The sequence below is a fragment of the Clupea harengus genome, chromosome 3 (assembly GCF_900700415.2).
Source record: "Clupea harengus chromosome 3, Ch_v2.0.2, whole genome shotgun sequence".
NCBI lineage: Eukaryota > Metazoa > Chordata > Actinopteri > Clupeiformes > Clupeidae > Clupea > Clupea harengus.
This window is the reverse complement of record NC_045154.1, coordinates 23,480,492-23,500,527: the sequence shown is the minus strand read 5'-3', so window position 1 is coordinate 23,500,527 and position 20,036 is coordinate 23,480,492. Positions and strand designations below refer to the sequence as shown.

General features: G+C 40.5%; 1 protein-coding gene across 1 annotated transcript; it reads left to right on the top strand.

The window, feature by feature from the left end:
- Positions 1–546: 546 nt before the first annotated feature.
- Positions 547–19,485, top strand: camk1db (calcium/calmodulin-dependent protein kinase 1Db). Its single transcript, XM_012842464.3, has 11 exons — positions 547–1,310; positions 11,341–11,472; positions 12,941–13,015; positions 13,384–13,522; positions 13,626–13,749; positions 14,210–14,285; positions 15,550–15,662; positions 15,802–15,880; positions 16,363–16,450; positions 16,564–16,726; positions 16,933–19,485. The coding sequence occupies exons 1-11, from the start codon at positions 1,216–1,218 to the stop codon at positions 17,049–17,051; spliced, it is 1,203 nt and encodes a 400-aa protein (XP_012697918.1). The 5' UTR covers positions 547–1,215; the 3' UTR covers positions 17,052–19,485.
- The last annotated feature ends 551 nt before the right edge of the window (positions 19,486–20,036 follow it).

Here is a 20,036-nt window from a genome sequence, read left to right as displayed (position 1 = left end):
CTTTTTGATCAACGGTTATTTTTCACTTCCATTGTAACATCTTAGTTCTGTTCTTGTCAACTTGTGTTGATAATGCTTTTAAAATAATTTTATTTTTGTCTGTAATCCTTGGGTTTGTATTTGACAGATGTCACATGGTCATCCCAGTTACAGAACAGACTATATATATTTGACATGCCTGCAAGTTGACCTCCTATTCTTTTTCCTTACTTTTCCCTCTCTGTGAACCCTTCAGATCCACGCTACCCCTTGGCTCATCATGCTTTTAGTAGCACTGGACTGTATTACATTTCTTAAAGAAATGTTATATTACCTATTAATTGTGTTAAATGGATGGATGGATGTGTATTATGTCTCGGTGTGAACTGTGAAGTTATTTAACTGTACACTGTAACTAAAGCAAAGGCACTCTGTCATCACGTTGTGTTCACATTGGTTTTGAACATTTTGAAGAATTTTCTCCATGAAACAACAGTAGGCTGTGACAGTATGTGCGTGATTTAGGTTCTCAGTCAGGATCACTGAAAGTTTTATGTTTCTTGACTGACCTTAGCAGCAAGTCTGCGGGGACGGTGTAGGCTGTTTTATTTCCTTTGAACACTTGCTTGTGATGTTTTCGCGTACACGGAATGTCTGTGGGGCGGTATGCAGTGCAATGATACTTAACAAGCCGGTTATTCACTCGGTGGCGTCATCCCTTTAACATTAGCAATGCGTGGTGGACTATCGGCTGTAGTGCGAGTGCAGAGGCTACTGGTCAGGTAACCGTTCACGACAAAGAGGAGGTGTACCACACGCTTCCGCTTTATTTAACAACCATCAGTGTGTGGTTTAGGGGTGTTCATAAAAGGTGTCGATACGGAGAGGTAGACTGATTTCATCCCCAAGGTTGTATTCACGAAATTCAAACAGTCGTTTACCTAGGCGAATGTGACAAGTATAGTTCAGAGGGCACCTCGGTCAATTTGCGTAGAGCAGATTAGTAAGATAACGTGTGTACACGACTGTAGGGCGAACCCCTTTAACTGAACGAAAGCAAGGTGAAAGGTATAGCTTTCTTCCTCAGGCATCACATCACACGAGCACAGTTGGAACAGCGACTGAGAAGAGACTGAAGACGAGGAAAGAAAAACATTCAGTTATTCTTAGACTCTGAAGCTTTCCGGAGTACGAAATTTGATCGCGCTCTGACAGATTGAATTCCCTGGTTCAGTGATGGCCAGGGAGAACCGAGAATCTGTGAATGGATCTTGGAAAAAGCAGGTCGATGACATTCACGACATTTTCGAGTTCAAGGAAACCCTTGGCACGTGAGTAACTTTCTAAGTCAAACAAAATGCCTTTTCTGTTAAGCATTATGATGGTCTGAATGAAGGATCTAGATGAAATTCGAGTCGCTGACATCAATTTAAAAATATTTGTATATGTCATAACACAGGCTGACCAAAACCATCTTCTTAATCAGACGATGTTTTTTTTTTTTTTTTTTTTTTTTTTTTCCACTTGTTGCCTAAACCCCTGGGTGAAGAGCGGAACGACGATTTGAAACTGAAAGTTGGTTGTAGACCTATTGTTCTTTTTTGAAAGGTGAATGGTCCAGGTCTACAGACGTGAGCATTACACCACCTTAGGCCTACCATGTTAAGATAGATCCGTGATGACTGACATTACCGAGGAACAGGCTATGTAGTCAAGCATTTGGTGAAAGCCACACTTGAAAGCGTACATGGACTGAGATAATTTTCCAGCCGGAATTGCCAAGGGGCTGATTGAGATGTTCACTCAGCAGACAGTGGGTTTGTCATTCGTACCGTATCACCAACGCCTTAATTCAGTCTTCAGTGCCATGGTGATTAACATTACCATATAAATAGTTGCTACAGCAATTCAATCCCATGTTTAAAAAAAAATAAGCAGACTACATGTAGGCCTAGTGTCCTATTTTGTACTGTACTGATGAAGTAATATACAGTGTGTTAAAACTATAAGTTGCTGATATTGTTGCGTTAACAGCAGTGACATTTCCTTATGAATAGTATATTTACCTTCAGTGCTATACCATCAGTGTCAGGTCAGTGTATACCATCAACCTAAATGTTATTAAAGATCGGGGAATGTATGTCCTCAGGGTTCTGAAAGGCATTTGTTGTGATAAAACTTCCTCATTTTTGAAAGCTTAAGATAGTGCTGTGAAACATCACGCTGACATTTGTAATGGCTATGAAGTTCAGAGCATATTTCATAAGCATTACTCATCATGCTTATGATAGATGCTGCAGCTCACCGACTTCAGAATAGTCTTTCTCTGTCTGGACGTCAGACAAATTCCTGAGAGTTTATTTCTGTCCACACTTAGTGCTGCTTGACGTGAGGCCTTCTCCAGAGTGCATGAGCGGCAGAACGAGTGAATAACCGCTCAGTAGAGCAAACACTCACCCAAAACAGTTTTCTTTCGAAGCTCATAGGTCAAGGAATAGCCTATTTAGTGAGCGATAGTGAAGATGTAGCGAGGGATTACAAACATAGTTGTCAGAGTCGTAGGACCATTTATGGTTAACGCGTTACCAAAATGTGTGCTGGAATCCCTCACTGCTTGATGGATACTGGTAGTGCACAGGGTTCTGGCAGATAGCTCATTTGTTTGTATTACGTCATCTAATGTGTGTCATTCTGTTATCCGGCGTCAGCTTTCATTCATTGGGTTCAGCCTCTGCCTGTGTCAAAATTAGTCAGTGGTGCACAGGAACAACTTAATAATGAGCACCAAGCCCAAAGAGTAGGCCTACTGCTGTTCAGGCACAAAATCCATGATTCCATAATGGGATGCTGTTTCCTTTGGTTGAGTGGGCAACCAAGATACTTGACTTACAGAAACCTTGAATACAATGTTGTATGTGTTGTCATTGTCACTGCATTTAGTACTGTGTGGACTCTTGAGTGGGACAAGAATACAGCACCTTTTAAAAATATATATATATATATATTACCAAGATGTAAGTGACCGCAGTGTAATATGGTCTTTTTGAAAAAAATAAATAAATGGGCATTAATATTTGTAGTTCTACTCCACTTCTTAATGTCCCCTTTCCGACTTTGTTAAGTCCTTCGTAGTCTGTTATGTATGACGCCTAATAGACTTTATAATATTATATATTAGTCTATTATATATGACATTATGTCTCGGAAGTCCTTTATTTACTGTTGTATAATTGAACAGAGAATTAAATGCTCACTTCAGGTCTCTCAGGCCTGCTGTGTAATCATGTCAGACCACTCAATCCCTCCATGTCATTAGCGATCCCACCGCTCCGGGGAAGGTGTGTTGTGCTTCATGAATTAGAAGAGGTGACTTGCTGGTCTGCAGTGCTTCACGCTGCTCTGGTTAAGAATTAAATGCACTGTGGAAGAAGTTGATGCTCAGATTATTTTCAGCACTGGCGCTCCCTCGGATACCAGGATACAGGATTACCAGTGGACTCAGTGCTCAGTCTCTGCTCAGTCACCCTGCCTAACTCTGTATGCTCCTCATCTTTCGTACAGCTGAAATATACAGGGCATTGTCATTTGTCTTGGTGCTGATCGACGTAATCATTATGTCCAAGCCCCGGGGCATCTGATATTTCTTGCTTTCTCTGCTTAATTAAGATCGTCATTATTTGTAGTCAGTAGCTACCTGCCTCTCCTAGTCCAATTAAGAGACTCTAATCCTTTACTCTCCCTTTCCCCCACGTGGCATTCTTTTCTGTGCCAGGTTGTCTTTCGCTTGTATCCTTTTTTTTTCTGTGAAGCTAATGAATAATTCCCCCTCCTCTGGATTCCTTGTCATTGTCTCGGGTTGAAAAACACCTGTTCCTTCGTCATTAGTGGCCTATGAGTCTTTTTTAGTTGCTACAGATAAAATAGCTCTCCCTGATCCTTCCCCTGGGATCATATCCTTAATGCCCAGCAGGCCTTTCAGCATGTGGTAACATATAGGTCTTACGATAACGGTCAGTGTCTTTACGGAATGCTCTGTATATTATAGGAATATCATCTTGACTGCAGACAGGTGGTGTTCATGTTAATAAGTGAGTGTATCCAGTGGAACATGAAGAGTGAACATTTGGTATCCTGAAATAGAGTGTACAAAGACCTGAGTCATTTTAAAGGTCATGTCAGAGCTTAAGGCAGGAGCACTGCATTTTTTTGGCTACAGCCAGTTTACTTGAGGAAAGGGGAGAAAAAAACAGGAAGGGGAAAGGAAAAAAAAAAATCTTCCTGACAATGTTGCGTACTGTGTAGAAATATGGTAATTTGAAACGGAGTGCTGAGAAAACTGGCTGCAATTTTGACATGTAAAAGTGGCTGTTTGTGGTAACCAACAGTCAGCATATTGTTGCCAACAACTTGCCGACAAAATATTAGAATAAGTGTCACTCTGACCACAGAACCGTTGAGGCATGTGCTGAATAACCACTACAGATATGTATAACATTAAGGAATGTTTATATATGCAAACTAACAGGTGTTCCTCATGTCATGTATCACTAAGATTTGCATGGTGAAGAGCCTCTGCTAGGTGTGCTGCAATGGGTACTCTACATCCTGTTGTTATCCAGAATGTAAATGGATAAACTGTCATGCAAACTCATCTCTGAGCAGAACATCTGTCTTTGTGATGTCCAATCTCCAGACAACTATACAAAACAAGGTAAAGGGAAAAGAGACAACAGTAGAAATATGGACACTTTTAATATTTAAATACTGAGCCACCCAGTGTCCATAGAAGAATTTAGCAGTCTGTTGGGCTTATCCCTCCATCTTTTGTGGTTTTGATATAATATACATTATACTAGTGACATCCAGTAAAGTGATTTTATTATAGAATGTCATGTAATCAAAACAAACCTGCCAATAAAAGTAATATGACCTACCCATACCTTTCGGTGAAATATATCACAGCCCTTTTCACTTGTCAGCAACTTGGAAAGATGAAAGGGATTATCTTAAATTCATGGGAAGAGTCCTTGTTCAAACAAATTGTCACCACATTCATTTTATGGTGCAAAGATGCTCTTTCTGTTGAGCATTCTGTGTTGTGTCCAGTTTAAACCGTTACCAGATTATTGTTCGATGGCACAGAACGTAAGAAGGATCTAGTGATTGCTATACCATAAGGACCAGTGCAGTGTGATTAGTTAAATGAAGTGTTCATATAAACCTCAAACAAGCTATACATGGATTACCGTTGCCCATTCAGTAGCTTACATAAGATCCTCTAATGCAGGTTACTCAAGATAATTCAGAGTGATTTCTCTGCACTTGTGCACTCTGCTCTACTTAAAGTGAATGGGTATTTCCACAATGGCGGTATTTGATATAATTGCAAACAAATTGGGAGGGGTTGCAAGAGTGATTTTATGAATTAAGTCATCATTTTGCATTCTCAGGGCCTATGGTGTCGCCTGTCCTCTCTACTGTGTTTTGAAGTGCAGAGCCTTTTTAGGGTATGGGGTCATACTAGGGATTGGAACAGTGCTTGTACTATTAGTAGTACTGTCCAGGAGAGCTATGCTCGAATGCATGAATGAATAGAAACACGTGTGGTTAGCTCACCCTCAATGATAAGGATATCATAAACAATGACAAATAGTCACAACTAGCCTATAGTTTCTCTCTCTCTTTCCTGTTGGGAGGATGAAAATGCATCGTAATACTATTGTTAAAGGGATATGTTTACGTGTAGAACTAAGGCTCCAGGTAATTATTGAATTATTGATCTTTACTGAAATAAGCTTACTGTGTTTGAATTTTAATGATCAGATGACTTGAAAGAAATATATTGGTCCAATGTATTTGTTGACAACATACAAACAGGGTTATTTGAGGTTAAAGGCATTGGACAGATCAAGAAACTTTGCTTTATTGCATTCAGAAGGATATCATTTTTACTGTGGCAACTTCTGTTTGTATCTGTGTGATGCATCCATAACAACTGTGTCTAGCCCCTGGGATAATATGATACAGGCCTAGTCATGACCTAGATGTTAGGCAATTGAGTGTTGATTGAAATGATCCTGGTGCAAGATGCCATACTGTCTCAAAAGCCTGACTATTCCTATGGTAGAAAGGGAGGATTCAGGTTTAAGGCCATCTTATAATGTCTTTTTTTTGTAGATATTGCATGACCACTTACTCTGTGCCTGATGGTTGCTTGCTGTACCTTGTATGCCATTTTGTATTGGAAAAGAACACAAAATATATATAAGGAAAGAGACTGAATAAAAACAAACAAACAACAAGTGTCACCATGGTTTGTTGAATGTTATCGTTTCACAATTCTGTCAGGGCATCTTTGAGGCCTATTTAGTATACACAGGAAAAGCCCTGTTTTTCCATCTCCCAAACACACCCAAACACACACAAGTGTTTTTAATACAAAACTGCTTCTTATATGTCTTCCAATATATATGTCTTTAAGCTGTATCAAAGTTCTTTCATGTCTCTGGCCATATTTACTGTGCAAAAACGTAGCTGTTTGTATCCAGACTATAGACAGTGCACCTGTTCTATACCTAGTGTGTTTTTATTAGGTATAATTTGTCATCACCTGGAATAAACCAAAAAACCCTAATGCACCTGGACATAAGTGTCTGTGCCCTAGGTTATGTGCTAAACCTTATCCCTTTACTAAGGTTATTTTGGACTGGAAGTTAACTGGGAGTAATTTTATGTCTGCAGTAGTTTTCTTAGAGTGAGTTTAAATCTTATGACAAATTTAGATTAAGCTCCGGTGATCTCCCTTAATACGCTACGTAAACGTGTCTTGGTTCCTGCCTAATGTTAGTTCAGGAGTCAGTTGTGCGTTGTCATTAATCCAGTGACTGCAGTACAGCATCTCTACCAATGAGGTCTGCGCGCGCGTGCGTGTGCGTGTGCGTGTGTGTGTGTGTGTGTGTGTGTGTGTGTGTGTCTGTGTGTGTCTGTGTGTGTGTGTGTCTGTGTGTGTGTCTGTATCTGTGTGCAAATGTGTGTGGGTGGGTGTATGTGCATGAGTTCTATTTCTTTGCTGCTAGCTTCCTTATTGGTAGTGTAGAACCAAGAGAGGTTTTCCCCCTCCTACTCATCTTTCTTGAGAGTTTCAAGCGCCGTCACTTCTCCCCCAAGGTTTCCCTTGTTTGCCTTGTTTGACCTTACCTGCTGCATGCTAAGTGTGCAGAGTAAACACTGCAGGCTGCAGAGCATGCTTGATTCAACCCATACTGTCATGTGAGCCATAGTTGATGCAAATGAACATCCTGTTAAACTTTTGAATGAACTGATTACTGTACATGCAACACGGTCTTTTTCTTTTTGTTTTAGATTATTTTCTCATTTGCATGCTGTAGCAAAGTCTTGGTTAAGTTCTTAACGATAAACATTACATTCAAATTGTCCAGTGAAACAGACCACAACATGAGCAGCACTTTGACTGGTACTAGCATATGCAGTAATTCTCTAAATTCACCCCGTAACAAATCCTTTCCCAATGGTTAGTTTCAGCTGTTGTTATTCTTCACAATAATGACTGCTTGCTGGGCACAGATTTGGCAGATTCTATTGCAGATGTCTTCTTAATGTAGTTAGGCTAGTTCTACCTGTTTGTGTCCCACACCAGTTATCTACCAATGGTGAAGGCTGGCCGGCTTGGCACTACACCCTGTCCACTGGGTATCATGGAGAGTTCAGTTCCTTGCGTAAGAATACTTAATTAGAACTTAAGCCTGATTCATACTTCAGCGATTTCAGAAAAACGCACAGATACACAAGCTTTTTCACACCTTGCGTGCGTCGACCCCTTTTTCTATCCACGCGTCAAAAATCTACACAAGCCTACACAAGCCTACACAAGCCTGCAAGGCTGTGATTGGTCTGCTGGTCTGATGACTACATCCTTTCTGGAGTCTCACATTTCCGGTTTTCATAGCATAATACCACCATTTTTAAAAGCCAAGTTAAACCCAAGAATCATTTGAATCAGAATTTGAATCATGAACAAGAACAGTGTGTGTCCGATGGAATGTGGATCAGGCCAATTTTTCTGCCCGCGTCTGACAGAATAGTGATCGAGCCCGACAGCCATTCAAATATATTGTCCAAACCCACCGGAGCCCGACGGAGTCAATGTCTCAACTGTTCATACTAATGACACGTTTTTTAATGAATATCCTGCAGACTGTCTCACAAACGTATTCTTGTTGATTATGAACAAACATAACAGAAGAGGCCCGAAGATATGAGCACATTTACAACCCCTCCTTAAACACGTATAAGGACGTTCAAATGACCGCAAATTCATGGGGAGAATAGGCTACTATCCCATTTGCAGGAGACTTCACTTGCACAACAATCGGGGCATATTTGTCAAACGCCGTAAAAGATACTGCTCTGATCTATTGCCATTCCATACTGAATATTCTGTTTAGATCAAAGGTTTGTTTCAACATACCGTGATATTTCAGATGATAGAACAGTTGAAATGAATGCATGAATCGGAGGATTAAAGATGAGACGTGAAGGGTGTCCACAAATCCACATAAATTGCAACATACTACCTTCTCAGAGGCTATTGTCCGACGATAGTTATGTGGTATGCCACTGTGTTGACATACAACTTTAACTGTGATGTGTTTTTGTTTCATTCCGCAACTTATTTACTGTATAATCAACGATAGCAGGTGCCCGTTTGTAAACATTCCACATTTCATTTGCTTAAAACACACAGCAGTAGGCTACTGTCAAATCAGCTGTCACTCGGCTATTACCTGAGTTAACTTGCGGCCCGCACCATTGTATTACAAACACACATAGCCTCCATAATGAGAAGGTACACCTGGAGATTCTCTCGCCTTTCATCTTTCACTTTTGTATGTAACTTATAAACACGTCGTTTTAAAGCGCTGTGGCTGTCCTTAAAATATGTGTCAATAAACGAACTTCTACATCATGTGAAGCAGACATGTTGACTTCACTTCTTATTAAGATATTTTAAATATGAAATGTTCAATGCCTTATCGTGCTGATGGCTGACCTGAGCCCTAGTATGATTTCTAAATATTTGTCGAAGACGGCCTGGCTGGTCGGGTCCAGTTGGAAGAGGTGAGGAGATATGAACATTTATACAACCCCAATGATCTCGGTTGCCATCATTCACTGTGTGTGTGGACAACAAGACCTGGTAAATAAACAAACCAACGACTTCCACACACAAAGACGTCATTCTCTAGGTCGTCTTCGACAAAAAACGTTACTCCACCTATTGTTCTGGTGGTTTATTGCTTTGCAACACGCGCAACCCTTTTAGGAACCATGAATTGAAACGAGTAAATTTACACAACAATTACACAACGATTTACACAACCACAGCCGCTGTTGCAGAAGTATGCGCCGGCCTTTAGTTAGAATACACAGCCTAAGAATACTTTAACATGCAGCAGGGGGAGCTATATTTGAACAGGGATCCCCTCTTATTCTAGTATATGTTAATCTAGTTCATTATAAACAGTTTCTCTCTCAGAGATAACACATGATGCATCAATGCTTTCATGAACTTGGAGCAAAAATATATATAACACCATGATTCAGTTCTAAGCAGAGCCTAAATGAAGCCATTTTTCCAGTGCATTTAAAGCGCAGAGCAGCCTGCTCCAGGAATCCCCAGGGGAGGGAAGTGTGATCTGCAGGCCGCTGCACATCAATGGTGTGAAGCCCTCCTCTTAGGCAACATCTCACTGGTGTTGCAGCGTACGTTTTGGCATTTTCATGTCTCTCCGTACGTTGTGTGTTGGGAAACCACAGAAGCATTTTCATTGTGTGTTTGTGGAAAGCACTATAATGTGTTCCTCTGGAGTTGTACCGTCACACCTCACCTGGGAGTAAAAACCACAGGAAGCCTTGACGCTCCCCAGGTACATGTTTGTCAGTGTTGCATCTCTCTTGTGTGGCCAGAAGCAAATAACAGGAGCCTGTGTCTGTGTGTGTGTGTATCGCCAAGGGATAGATAGATGGATGGATGGATGGATGGATGGATACTTTATTAATCCAGAGGGAAATTTAGGATAGCGGGTCAGGCTGACCAATCGCAGCACTCCACGCTGAGAAATGCCTCATACAGTGTGTACAACTCCTAAAAAGCAAAAAGAATGTAAACAGAAGGAACAGGCTCTGAATACTGCTGCAGCCAGGCAATCCCATCAAACAACCACGTGTATACACAACAGAATGTTATAATTATTGAACGGTGTATGTTATTAGTCTTCTCATTTGAGTGCAGTCTGGTAAATGTCTCAGCACTCTGCCATCTTTAATAATGGCGATGTGTTATGATGATGTGTTATGTATACTTAATCGCAGATAAAGACAAGAAGGAGGTGTGGCCAACTGATCGTATCAGCAGAATTGAACTGACCTGAATACTGATGTCTTCTGTAACAAATTGTTCACCACTGATCAGGCCTTTTGTGTTGTGGATTTTACACATACATTCATATCCCCCCCATCCCATCACGGGGGGGGGGGGGGGGGATTTAGTGACTAAATGCCTTGTCTCCAGCTGTGTTACCATTAAAGGACAACAACAAGGACACACAAAATACATGTGATCATTTAAGAACTGGCCTCATCTAAGGCAGATGAACTAAATACAAGGCTGTTGAAAGGGTGTTTGGTCCCAGCAACACACTCTCTCACTAACAGTGTGGTTGTCCTCACTCGGGTCACCCCCCCTTACCCTATGGATGTGTGGCAAAAGGGATTAACAGGGATTTCTCAGGGACCAGCTGCCAGACCGCATCTGATTGGCCAGCCTGCCATGAAGAACTGATTACTCCCAGTCAGTATAATGGGTCCCCCACACAATGGCCCAGTAACTGTTTGTGTGTGTATTAGATAGAGGGGACATGTGCTTGCTTGTGGTTAGTGTTTCAGATGCTTAAACCCAGTGTGTTTCAGTGATAAACTCTAGCCACATTTGATCGGGGTGTGGGAAGTATATACATTATCTGGGCCTCTGCTTTCTGTTTAGGCAGGTACGGCCTGGAACAAAGAACTACATATCCTGGATAGATATGGCTAGAGTGTTTGTCTGTCCTTCTCGTGACATATACCATCCAAATTCATTTGAAGATGGTGCCAAAACTAGTTGCCTGTAAAAACACGCCTCAGAAAGTGGCAAATTGTTGCGTAGTGTTGCTTTAAGAGGTTTTTTTTTCTTGGTTTTGACTCTTTTCTGAGTATTCTATGGGAATTTAGTTGCGTAACGCACTCAATAACAATGCATATTTTTATGCCACAATTAGTCATCTCTCGCTTTCTCTCCTGCAGCGGGGCGTTCTCTGAAGTAGTCCTTGCCAAGGAGAAGGCCACAGAGAAGAGGTTTGCGGTGAAGTGTATCCCCAAGAAGGCGTTGAGGGGGAAGGAGAGCAGCATCGAAAATGAAATCGCCGTGCTCAGGAAGTATGTGAACAGAAACGACACCGCTCACTCTCTGCACAGGTTGAAAGACGAATGTCATTATGCAACGCCAGTTCTTAGAATGACTGTTGTTATCCATGTGCAGAGTTTTGTACATGTTCCCCCAGTCTATCAATACTAGAAATGTCTTGTGAATGGGCTATCAAAAGGTTTATCAAGCACTAGTTAAGCCAAGTCATTTGTCCTTTGGCATTTTGTTTTGCTGTTATAATTAGGCGCTGTGGTTGTGCCACTGCCGCTCTCTTTGGTGATGCATATGACTGAGGTCCCTGTGACTCATCCTCCAGTCCTCAGCCCCCTCACCACACCTGTCACTCTCGAGCGCATCAGTCGTTCGCTAAGGGTCTCGGAAGGCTCCTTCACACAAACGTCCACCCTCAGATGCAGCGCCTCCGTCTCCTCCGTCACCTCAGCCTGCCTCTCTCCACTCTCATGCGTGTCCATTCATCCGCCCCCAGCGTTGCCATGGCGAAAGAAAGGATTTCAGAGAGAGAAAGAGAGACGTGAGAAGTGATACCGCTTGAGCCTTGCTTCAGCAATGAGATTGAGATGAGCAGCAACATCTAGCAGCGAGTTTTGGTATTGCAGGATCACGGGAAAGGCAAAATAATAGGGGCCTTGGTTTTGTCATGACTGCGACAGTATCATGTCTGCCAGGTGGAATCTCAAATCTGAACTGCATAGTGTCTTCTTGACAGTCATTTGGCAGTCAGCAAAGAGAAGAGAACAGTTGTACAAATAAGGTGTGTGAATTTAGAGTAACTAAATCACAACCACACCAGGACTGGACTTTTGTCTAACTATTATGGTTTTGCCCAAGGACATTATGAAAACTGACCTCACCTTTAGTTAGAGTCTGCTTCAGTGACTAGCCCACTGGAATTGTAGAAATGAGAATAAAAGTATTGAAGAATAATGGCTTCTTTTTCCGGCATAAGTTGGTGTGAAGTCATTGCATCTTGTGGATCATGTTCTGAAAGTGCTATAGATTTACATTACATTTACATTTAGTCATTTAGCAGACGCTTTTGTCCAAAGCGACGGACAAGGGAGAGAACAGTCAAGCTAAGAGCAATAAAAACCTGGTGTAACAATAAATACTACTTTACATAACAAATAGAAAAACGACATAGAAAGAAAAAGAAGTGCAGGAATGTAACTGCTGAAGTGCAAGTTAAGCACTAGTCAAGGTGCCAGTTAGGAAGGGAGGTGCTCTCTGAAGAGTTGGGTCTTCAAAAGCTTCTTGAAGGTAGAGAGGGACGCCCCTGCTCTGGTAGTACTAGGCAGTTCGTGGTGTAGTGGAACTACAAATGAGAATAGTCTGGATTGCCGTGCTTGCACAGACGGCAGTGCCAAACGACGCTCACTAGACGAGCGCAGCGTCCTGGGTGTAACATTTGCCCTTACAAGAGCAGAAATAAATTAATGTTTTTTATTATTGTACTTCTAGGATAAAGCATGAGAACATTGTTTCCCTGGAAGACATCTATGAAAGTTCACATCACCTATACCTCATTATGCAGCTGTAAGTATTCTTCAAATTGTTCATAGTGTTTATTTCTCTCATCTTAAAAATACAGATTCATCTGTACACTCAATCTGTACTCTTGTTCCATTCAAAACCAGAAGACAAAATGTCCTCATAACCATATTCAATATGGCCCATATTACCATACTAAACTGGAACTGAATTGAAGATGGAAAGTAATTAAATTAGTACTTTGCCCATTTGTAATGTTCCTTTTTTCAAGCAATTTGTCAATGTTTCACATTGCTTTCTGAAAACGCCAGATGTAATTATTTTCACAAACTTCAGTGATTTCTTCTTGGGGGTAAATATTAACCCTAAGAGATAATAAGACTGAAGCAAAGCCTCTCTGTGTCTTTCCCCAGAGTGTCTGGAGGGGAGCTCTTTGATCGTATTGTTGAGAGGGGATTCTACACAGAGCAGGATGCCAGCATATTAATCAAGCAGGTCTTGGATGCAGTTAACTACCTCCATGAAATGGGCATAGTCCACCGAGATCTCAAGGTAATGCCCTGCCAACCGATGGTGTTGGACCTGCAATACCTCTCCACTCCCGTGAGTGCACAAGGAAGTAAGCAACCTCCGTGTTTTTCCTTTCTCTTTCCAGCCAGAGAACTTGTTGTACTTCAATGATGAAGATGAGTCAAAGATCATGATCAGCGATTTTGGCCTGTCTAAGATTGAGAGCTCTAACGTCATGTCAACTGCTTGTGGGACGCCAGGATATGTTGGTAAGGCTGTTTGGAGAATTAAAATGGCTCAACACCTCCTATTTATATGCATACATGACCAGGCAGCAGCCGGTCGTCTTTTTGTCTTGTATTACTTTAGTCTTACTATTTGCTGGTTTACCTAGACTCTGGGTGTCTCTATTGTTCCTTTGTTTTGGTGTCTTTTATAAAAATAGGTGTCTATGCCAGTATCATGCCATAAGCCCCATAGGTGCATTCCTCATGCTCTCCTCTGTGATCATTTTCTTAGATCATCAATTTTTGGGGTAATTTTGGTAATCACACCATAAAAGTACTGACATTAATAATGGCATAAATATTGTTGTTGAATATAGAAGAAAAGGGCTAGCGCTTCATGTGAATTTGATGGACAGAGAATTGCGTCCGTGTAGCTGCTAAGTGGTTTGCTCTTCCAAAGTCTGTTCATCTCAAAAAGTATTTTCTCCATTTCATGTCAAAGCACCTGAGGTTCTGGCACAGAAGCCCTACGGTAAAGCAGTGGACTGCTGGTCTATTGGAGTCATCGCATATATTTTGTGAGTAGCCATTGCAAACATCTCCATCATTCACTCGTTTGTATATGTTATGGTATCCCATCTACTCCATTTACTTTGATCTTTAGTCAGTTCCTCAGATCTGTGGTTGGTTCCCGCTTTGACACTCAGGCTTGTAATGCTGTGATAGTAACGTGTGACTGATGGTTGGATATACTCTGAAAGACTGATTCTTCTATCTTGACACTGGTCATTTTTAATTACCTCTAAGACTGTACAATTAGAAAGGTCAACATGGTGGCTATGATATATGTATGATGTTCATCTGACAGTGCAAATTAGAATCATACCAGTCACAGTGCAATTGCACTCGTGACCTCAATACTGTGCATAAATATATAATTCTGCAATTAAAGTGGAGCACAAAGACCAAGTGAGACCAATGCAATTCAAAATGTTGAGCCAGATTTTCAGAGGCAGACTGTCCATATTCTGGCTGAACAGTAGAAACCAGATAGACATCAGTTGGAGCCTGTGCATAGCAGACATTTGGTGCTACTGCATACCGCAAGTGGATTTTTGAAACTCAGATTTCATTGGAGATACTACTTCACCTCATTCAATAGAGGGCGCACATAATATTGAGGTACATTGTAGCACACAAAATCATCGGGTCAATTCTGGTTAATTTGATCAATTACAAAAAGTAATAGCCACAGTTATTCTTCTTGAAACAGTTATACAGTTTGAAAACAAGTTTAATCTGTTTAAGTACCCAATAGTCTCCTCCAAAGGTAATGCATTCCACCATTGCTGTGTCTGTCGCTTATGTATATACACATTTAGTCATTTAGCAGACGCTTTTATCCAAAGCAACTTACAAAGGAGAGAACAATCGAGCTACAAGCAATAGAGACCTAGTGTAACAATAAATACTACTTTGCATAAGAAATAAAAAGTACAGGAATGTTACTACTGTAAGTGTGAGTTAAGTACTTAGGCTCATCAGGCCTAGCCTGTCACCATGGCCATACCATACCATGCCAAATTTGTTTAGGGCTGCTACCTTTTATCAGTTCTGCTGAGCTGTGTGGATTTTGCACATGTGCTTGTTGTGTCTGCAAAGCCACCAGCCAATAACACTCTCAAAATATGACCCAACGTCATTGTAAGTCGGCAAGAACGTAAGGGCAAGAACAAGCACATGCCTCTTTCACAAACATAAACACAATCTTAGCACACACAAGTATTGACAAAGTAACTAGGCTCCATAATCATATCTTTTCTTCCTCATTTCTCATTCAAGATTGTGTGGATATCCTCCATTTTATGACGAGAATGACTCCAAGCTCTTTGAGCAGATTTTGAAGGCAGAATATGAGTTTGATGCACCTTACTGGGATGATATATCAGATTCAGGTAAGATTTTCTGTGTGTGTGTGTGTGTGTGTGTGTGTGTGTGTGTGTGTGTGTGTGTGTGTGTGTGTGTGTGTGTGTGTGTGTGTGTGTGTGTGTGCACGGATGTGAATACTGTACTGTTCACCCTCATGTCTTACAGCTAAAGATTTCATCAGCAATTTGATGCAGAAAGATCCAGAGAAGCGATTTACTTGTGAAGAGGCTCTGGCACACCCGTGGTGAGTACGGACACTCTTGTAATACTGTGATGGTTATGAGTCACAGATTAGTATGTTCAGTAATCTGCAGTCAACTGTAGCTTTACTGAATGATAATATGGAGGATACGAAGTTAGTAAGATACTAATTTACAAACATTATATCATAAAAGCAGATAGCAACCATGTTGCCTTCATTTTGACCTTACCTTAATGAAAAGCAGTGTAATTGTAATTTAGATACCAATCATATATTTCCAATGTCTGTGTTGACCTTTATAATCTCTACTAGTGACCATTATTGTTCATTAATGTCATACATCTCACTTGGTAGGAGACATGTAACAGTTTCTGTGGTAACACACATTACTTGGAACTGCAGTCCAGTTCATGCCATCAATCTTTCAAATCTCAAATTGTGATTGATGTTATAGATTGAAACTACTCTTCATGAACTCAGGACACTGTTTGTAAAATACTGAGTCTTATTTTTCTGTTATTTAGGATAGCTGGAGACACCGCACTTTCCAAGAACATCCATGAATCCGTCAGTCGCCAGATTAAGAAAAACTTTGCGAAAAGCAAATGGAGGGTGTGTTTCATACGTCTCTGAGTTTGGCTCTGTTTTTTTGCTTTCCCTTGAAGGGCTGATCCTTGTGTTTCATGTGTTCGCTTGTGTCTGACTCTCCTTGTTCTGCACCACAGCAAGCCTTTAACGCCACAGCCGTCATTCGCCACATGCGCCGCCTGCATCTGAGCAGCAGTTTGAACAGCAGCGTGGACGCCACAGCACACCGGCATCAGAGCCAGGCCTCCATGCCAGCCAAGAGCCAGTCTGTGGACTGCACGCCCGTGATTCACAAAGAATGTAATCTTTTTTTTAACCTATTTTTCTGCCGCTTATGAACCTAGGTCAGACAGTTGCAGTGTGCAATGCTTAGTTTGATGTTTTAACCTAAAAAAAAAGTTTTTGTCCATAACGAATACACAAGCTAAAAAAGTAACAGTGGTCCTTACACGTCCAAATTGTTTGTACAAGTCTTGAAAAGATTTTTCTGTGCCTCACGATTTTAGCTGCATCTACACCGGCGGACTGCAGCATCGAGTCGACCGGCTCCCCCTGCCCTGGCACAGCCGAGCCCCGCCGGAACCGACCGTCAACCGTCACCACCATTCACACCGGCAACAAATGACATCAGACCCCCGGGGAGGATGGTAGAGAGGTCATGGCCACATAGGAGATGTCAGGCTCAGGCATTTATCTTTCTGCTTAGGGTCCCAGTTTGTGGAGGAAGGGGGGTATCATTTGTTTGCTGGACCAAGATGTGTAAAGTCCTGCAGCATTGAGGTGAGTGGTGTAGCTGTTGACCCCTTACAGAGTTGGCCTTAACTCCAGTCTGTCTGATGGTGTCAGGGAGGAATGATCAGAGGTGGCGGGTCTTGCACATTTCAAAGGCCAACTATAAGATGGGATTTTCCATTTGTGTATAACTACAGCTGCTGTGAAACTTGTATTGTCATTGTTACAACAGGAAACTGGACAGTGCAAGAAGTGCAAGTTTATGGTTTAAACCTTGAAAATCAGACATTAATTCCGTAGCGATCGTTTCAGACATCATGTAACAGTTCTTGTTTTCCAATCCTGTTACGTATCATTAGCAGTCGTATAACAGGTGCATTAAATGGTGTGTTTACAGGACGTGCATTTATTTCACTCAGTTGCTGGGTCCAGATGATTTTGAGCAAAAACATCAAATATTTGAGGCAATGTACAAATTGTTTCAATAGTGTGTTATTATTCAACATATGACATACAGTATACCTAGTGTGAAGCTACTATGCTTTACTCGGTCTGGATAATGTTTTTATACGACCATTTCTTCAAGTGAGAGTGAAGTTTCACTGTTTATGGTTTTCTGTTAGATGTTTTGTAAAACTGTACTATTTGATTTGCTCTTGTATTGCTCTGTAAAGGTAAGGCTACTATTGTAATTGGTTTATATTACACAGCATATATTATTTCTTCTCTCTCTAATATTTTAGTTTATTCCATATATGCACTCAGGAATTGTATTAGTTCACATCCACTACATCTGATCTGGTTTTGTCAGTCACCACAAAACATTTAATGATGAAGTAACTTATCAATAGACATTTGTTGACATAATTACTGAGGTGGTCCTCCACTCTTATTTTATTACGTGACATAGTCCTGTTGACTTATTACAATCTTAGGCATATATCCAACTCTGTAATCTTGTTTAAGACATTCATTTTATTTTATCAAAATTGTACTAGATGGATTATAATACAGGCATCCAACATTCATTTTGGCACAGTTGTGTTATGTAAAAAGCAGGTTTCATAAGACTTAAATCAATCAAGTCACATCACCCAAGCCGATGAAAATATCTGCAATGGTTAACATGGTTTTGGTTTTGGTATTGTAGGTCATGTATACTTGTGTTCTATGAGAGGGCTCATCTATTCGGGATCAGTGATAAAACTGTTAAGTGGTTGAAATACATGTACTTTTAAATGGCTGGTATTTATCAGTGAGGATATAGATAATTTTCTAATCATCATTTTAATGAGTGTAATCAGGTTACTTTGCACAAAAAAAATCTATATATTGTGCTTTGATGAATGTGGAGTTCTGTGGACAGCTTTCCATGGTAGGAAAGAACCAAAAATACCTTTTTATATTAAATCCAATAGGTAGTGAAGTGCACACAATTAAAACAATTATTTTAAAAAGAACATAGAACTAAACATGAACTAAAGACTTAAAAGACTAGACTTCTTTTATGTTGCAATTTTTAAATCAAACTAATTTGAGCATAACATTTGTTTCACCTTTTTATCTGAAGTATGTTGTATGAGGTATTCTAACAGACAAAACATAACTTTTGAGATCATCAACTGAAATCTTCTCACTCCAGTAATTCTGCAGTATTTATGTTTTTGTACTCTGTGGTAAATGCCTTTTTCTTCAGTGAATGTCAACTATTGTCATTATTTGCTTGAGGCCTAACCCAGCAGGATTCTGTTCTCAGTTGTCTACTGTTTAGATACCTGAGTCACATCTTTAAAACATTATTTTGTTAACCCTCTTTTGTTAATGTGCTTATTATCATTCCAACGGTTGCATCTGCTACTTGTGGGATCTGAGGTCTCAGCACTACAACTGCCGATAATCACTGTCTGAAGTCTTATACTTCACCTGACTCCTTCTACGTTTATGACCAGCAAAGAAATGTATTTGCACAAACCAATAATATTATTCCACTGCTCCATCATTTTTAGTGTATTATGTGGTAAAGAATGGGGCCATCTTTGAATGTTTGCCTTTGTATTTAAATGATTGCCATTGTGGTAAATCAGGTGCCAATTAAAATTGATTAACTCGATGTTCCTGTCTTTTCTGGTCGTCCAAGTGGTAAGTGACCTATACTTATAAACAAAAACACCCTTGTACATCTGGCAATGTAGTAGAGTGCTATATCAGTGCAGTTTTACTGTATTGTTATGTGGTCATAACAATGCTTTGGACAATCATGTTGGCTATCTCCCATTACCAAAGATGAATTAGTTATTTTCTTCCAAATAAAACTTACCTATATCCAACTGTGTTTCTGTGACATTTATTTTCTACTAGTATGTATATACATATTTCTGAGTTGTCATACATGTTTTGATAGCTTTGGCTAAACGGGTTAAAGGAATAAAGTTTTCAGTGAACACCTAACATTTTTTAAAGATTATTCTCAAATGTGAGGTGATCTGAAAATAGATTGTGAACACCACTGGCTTCTGTACAGAACTGGCTACTGTACCTTCATACGCAAGCTTTGAATTTAGCAGCTAGGTGCTGCTTCACTCATTCATATCCAAGGATGTGTGGCTTTGCAACACAAAAGTGTTCTGTCTAGAAACTTCCTCCAAATCTGGAAGAATTAATACAGTGAAAGGCCACACATGCCTCCACTATGTTACTGTGTATTAAATGAGCTAGTAACTATTATTAAAATGAATTATTAAGTTAAACCAAAAAAACTATGACATTTTAAGAGAGAACTTCCCAAAGTCTTTTAGTGTTCTTACATAAAGCTCAACCTGTCCATGCCTACCAATGAGGACGATATATACGGGAAGTTTGAGAAATGCCTAAGGCAACA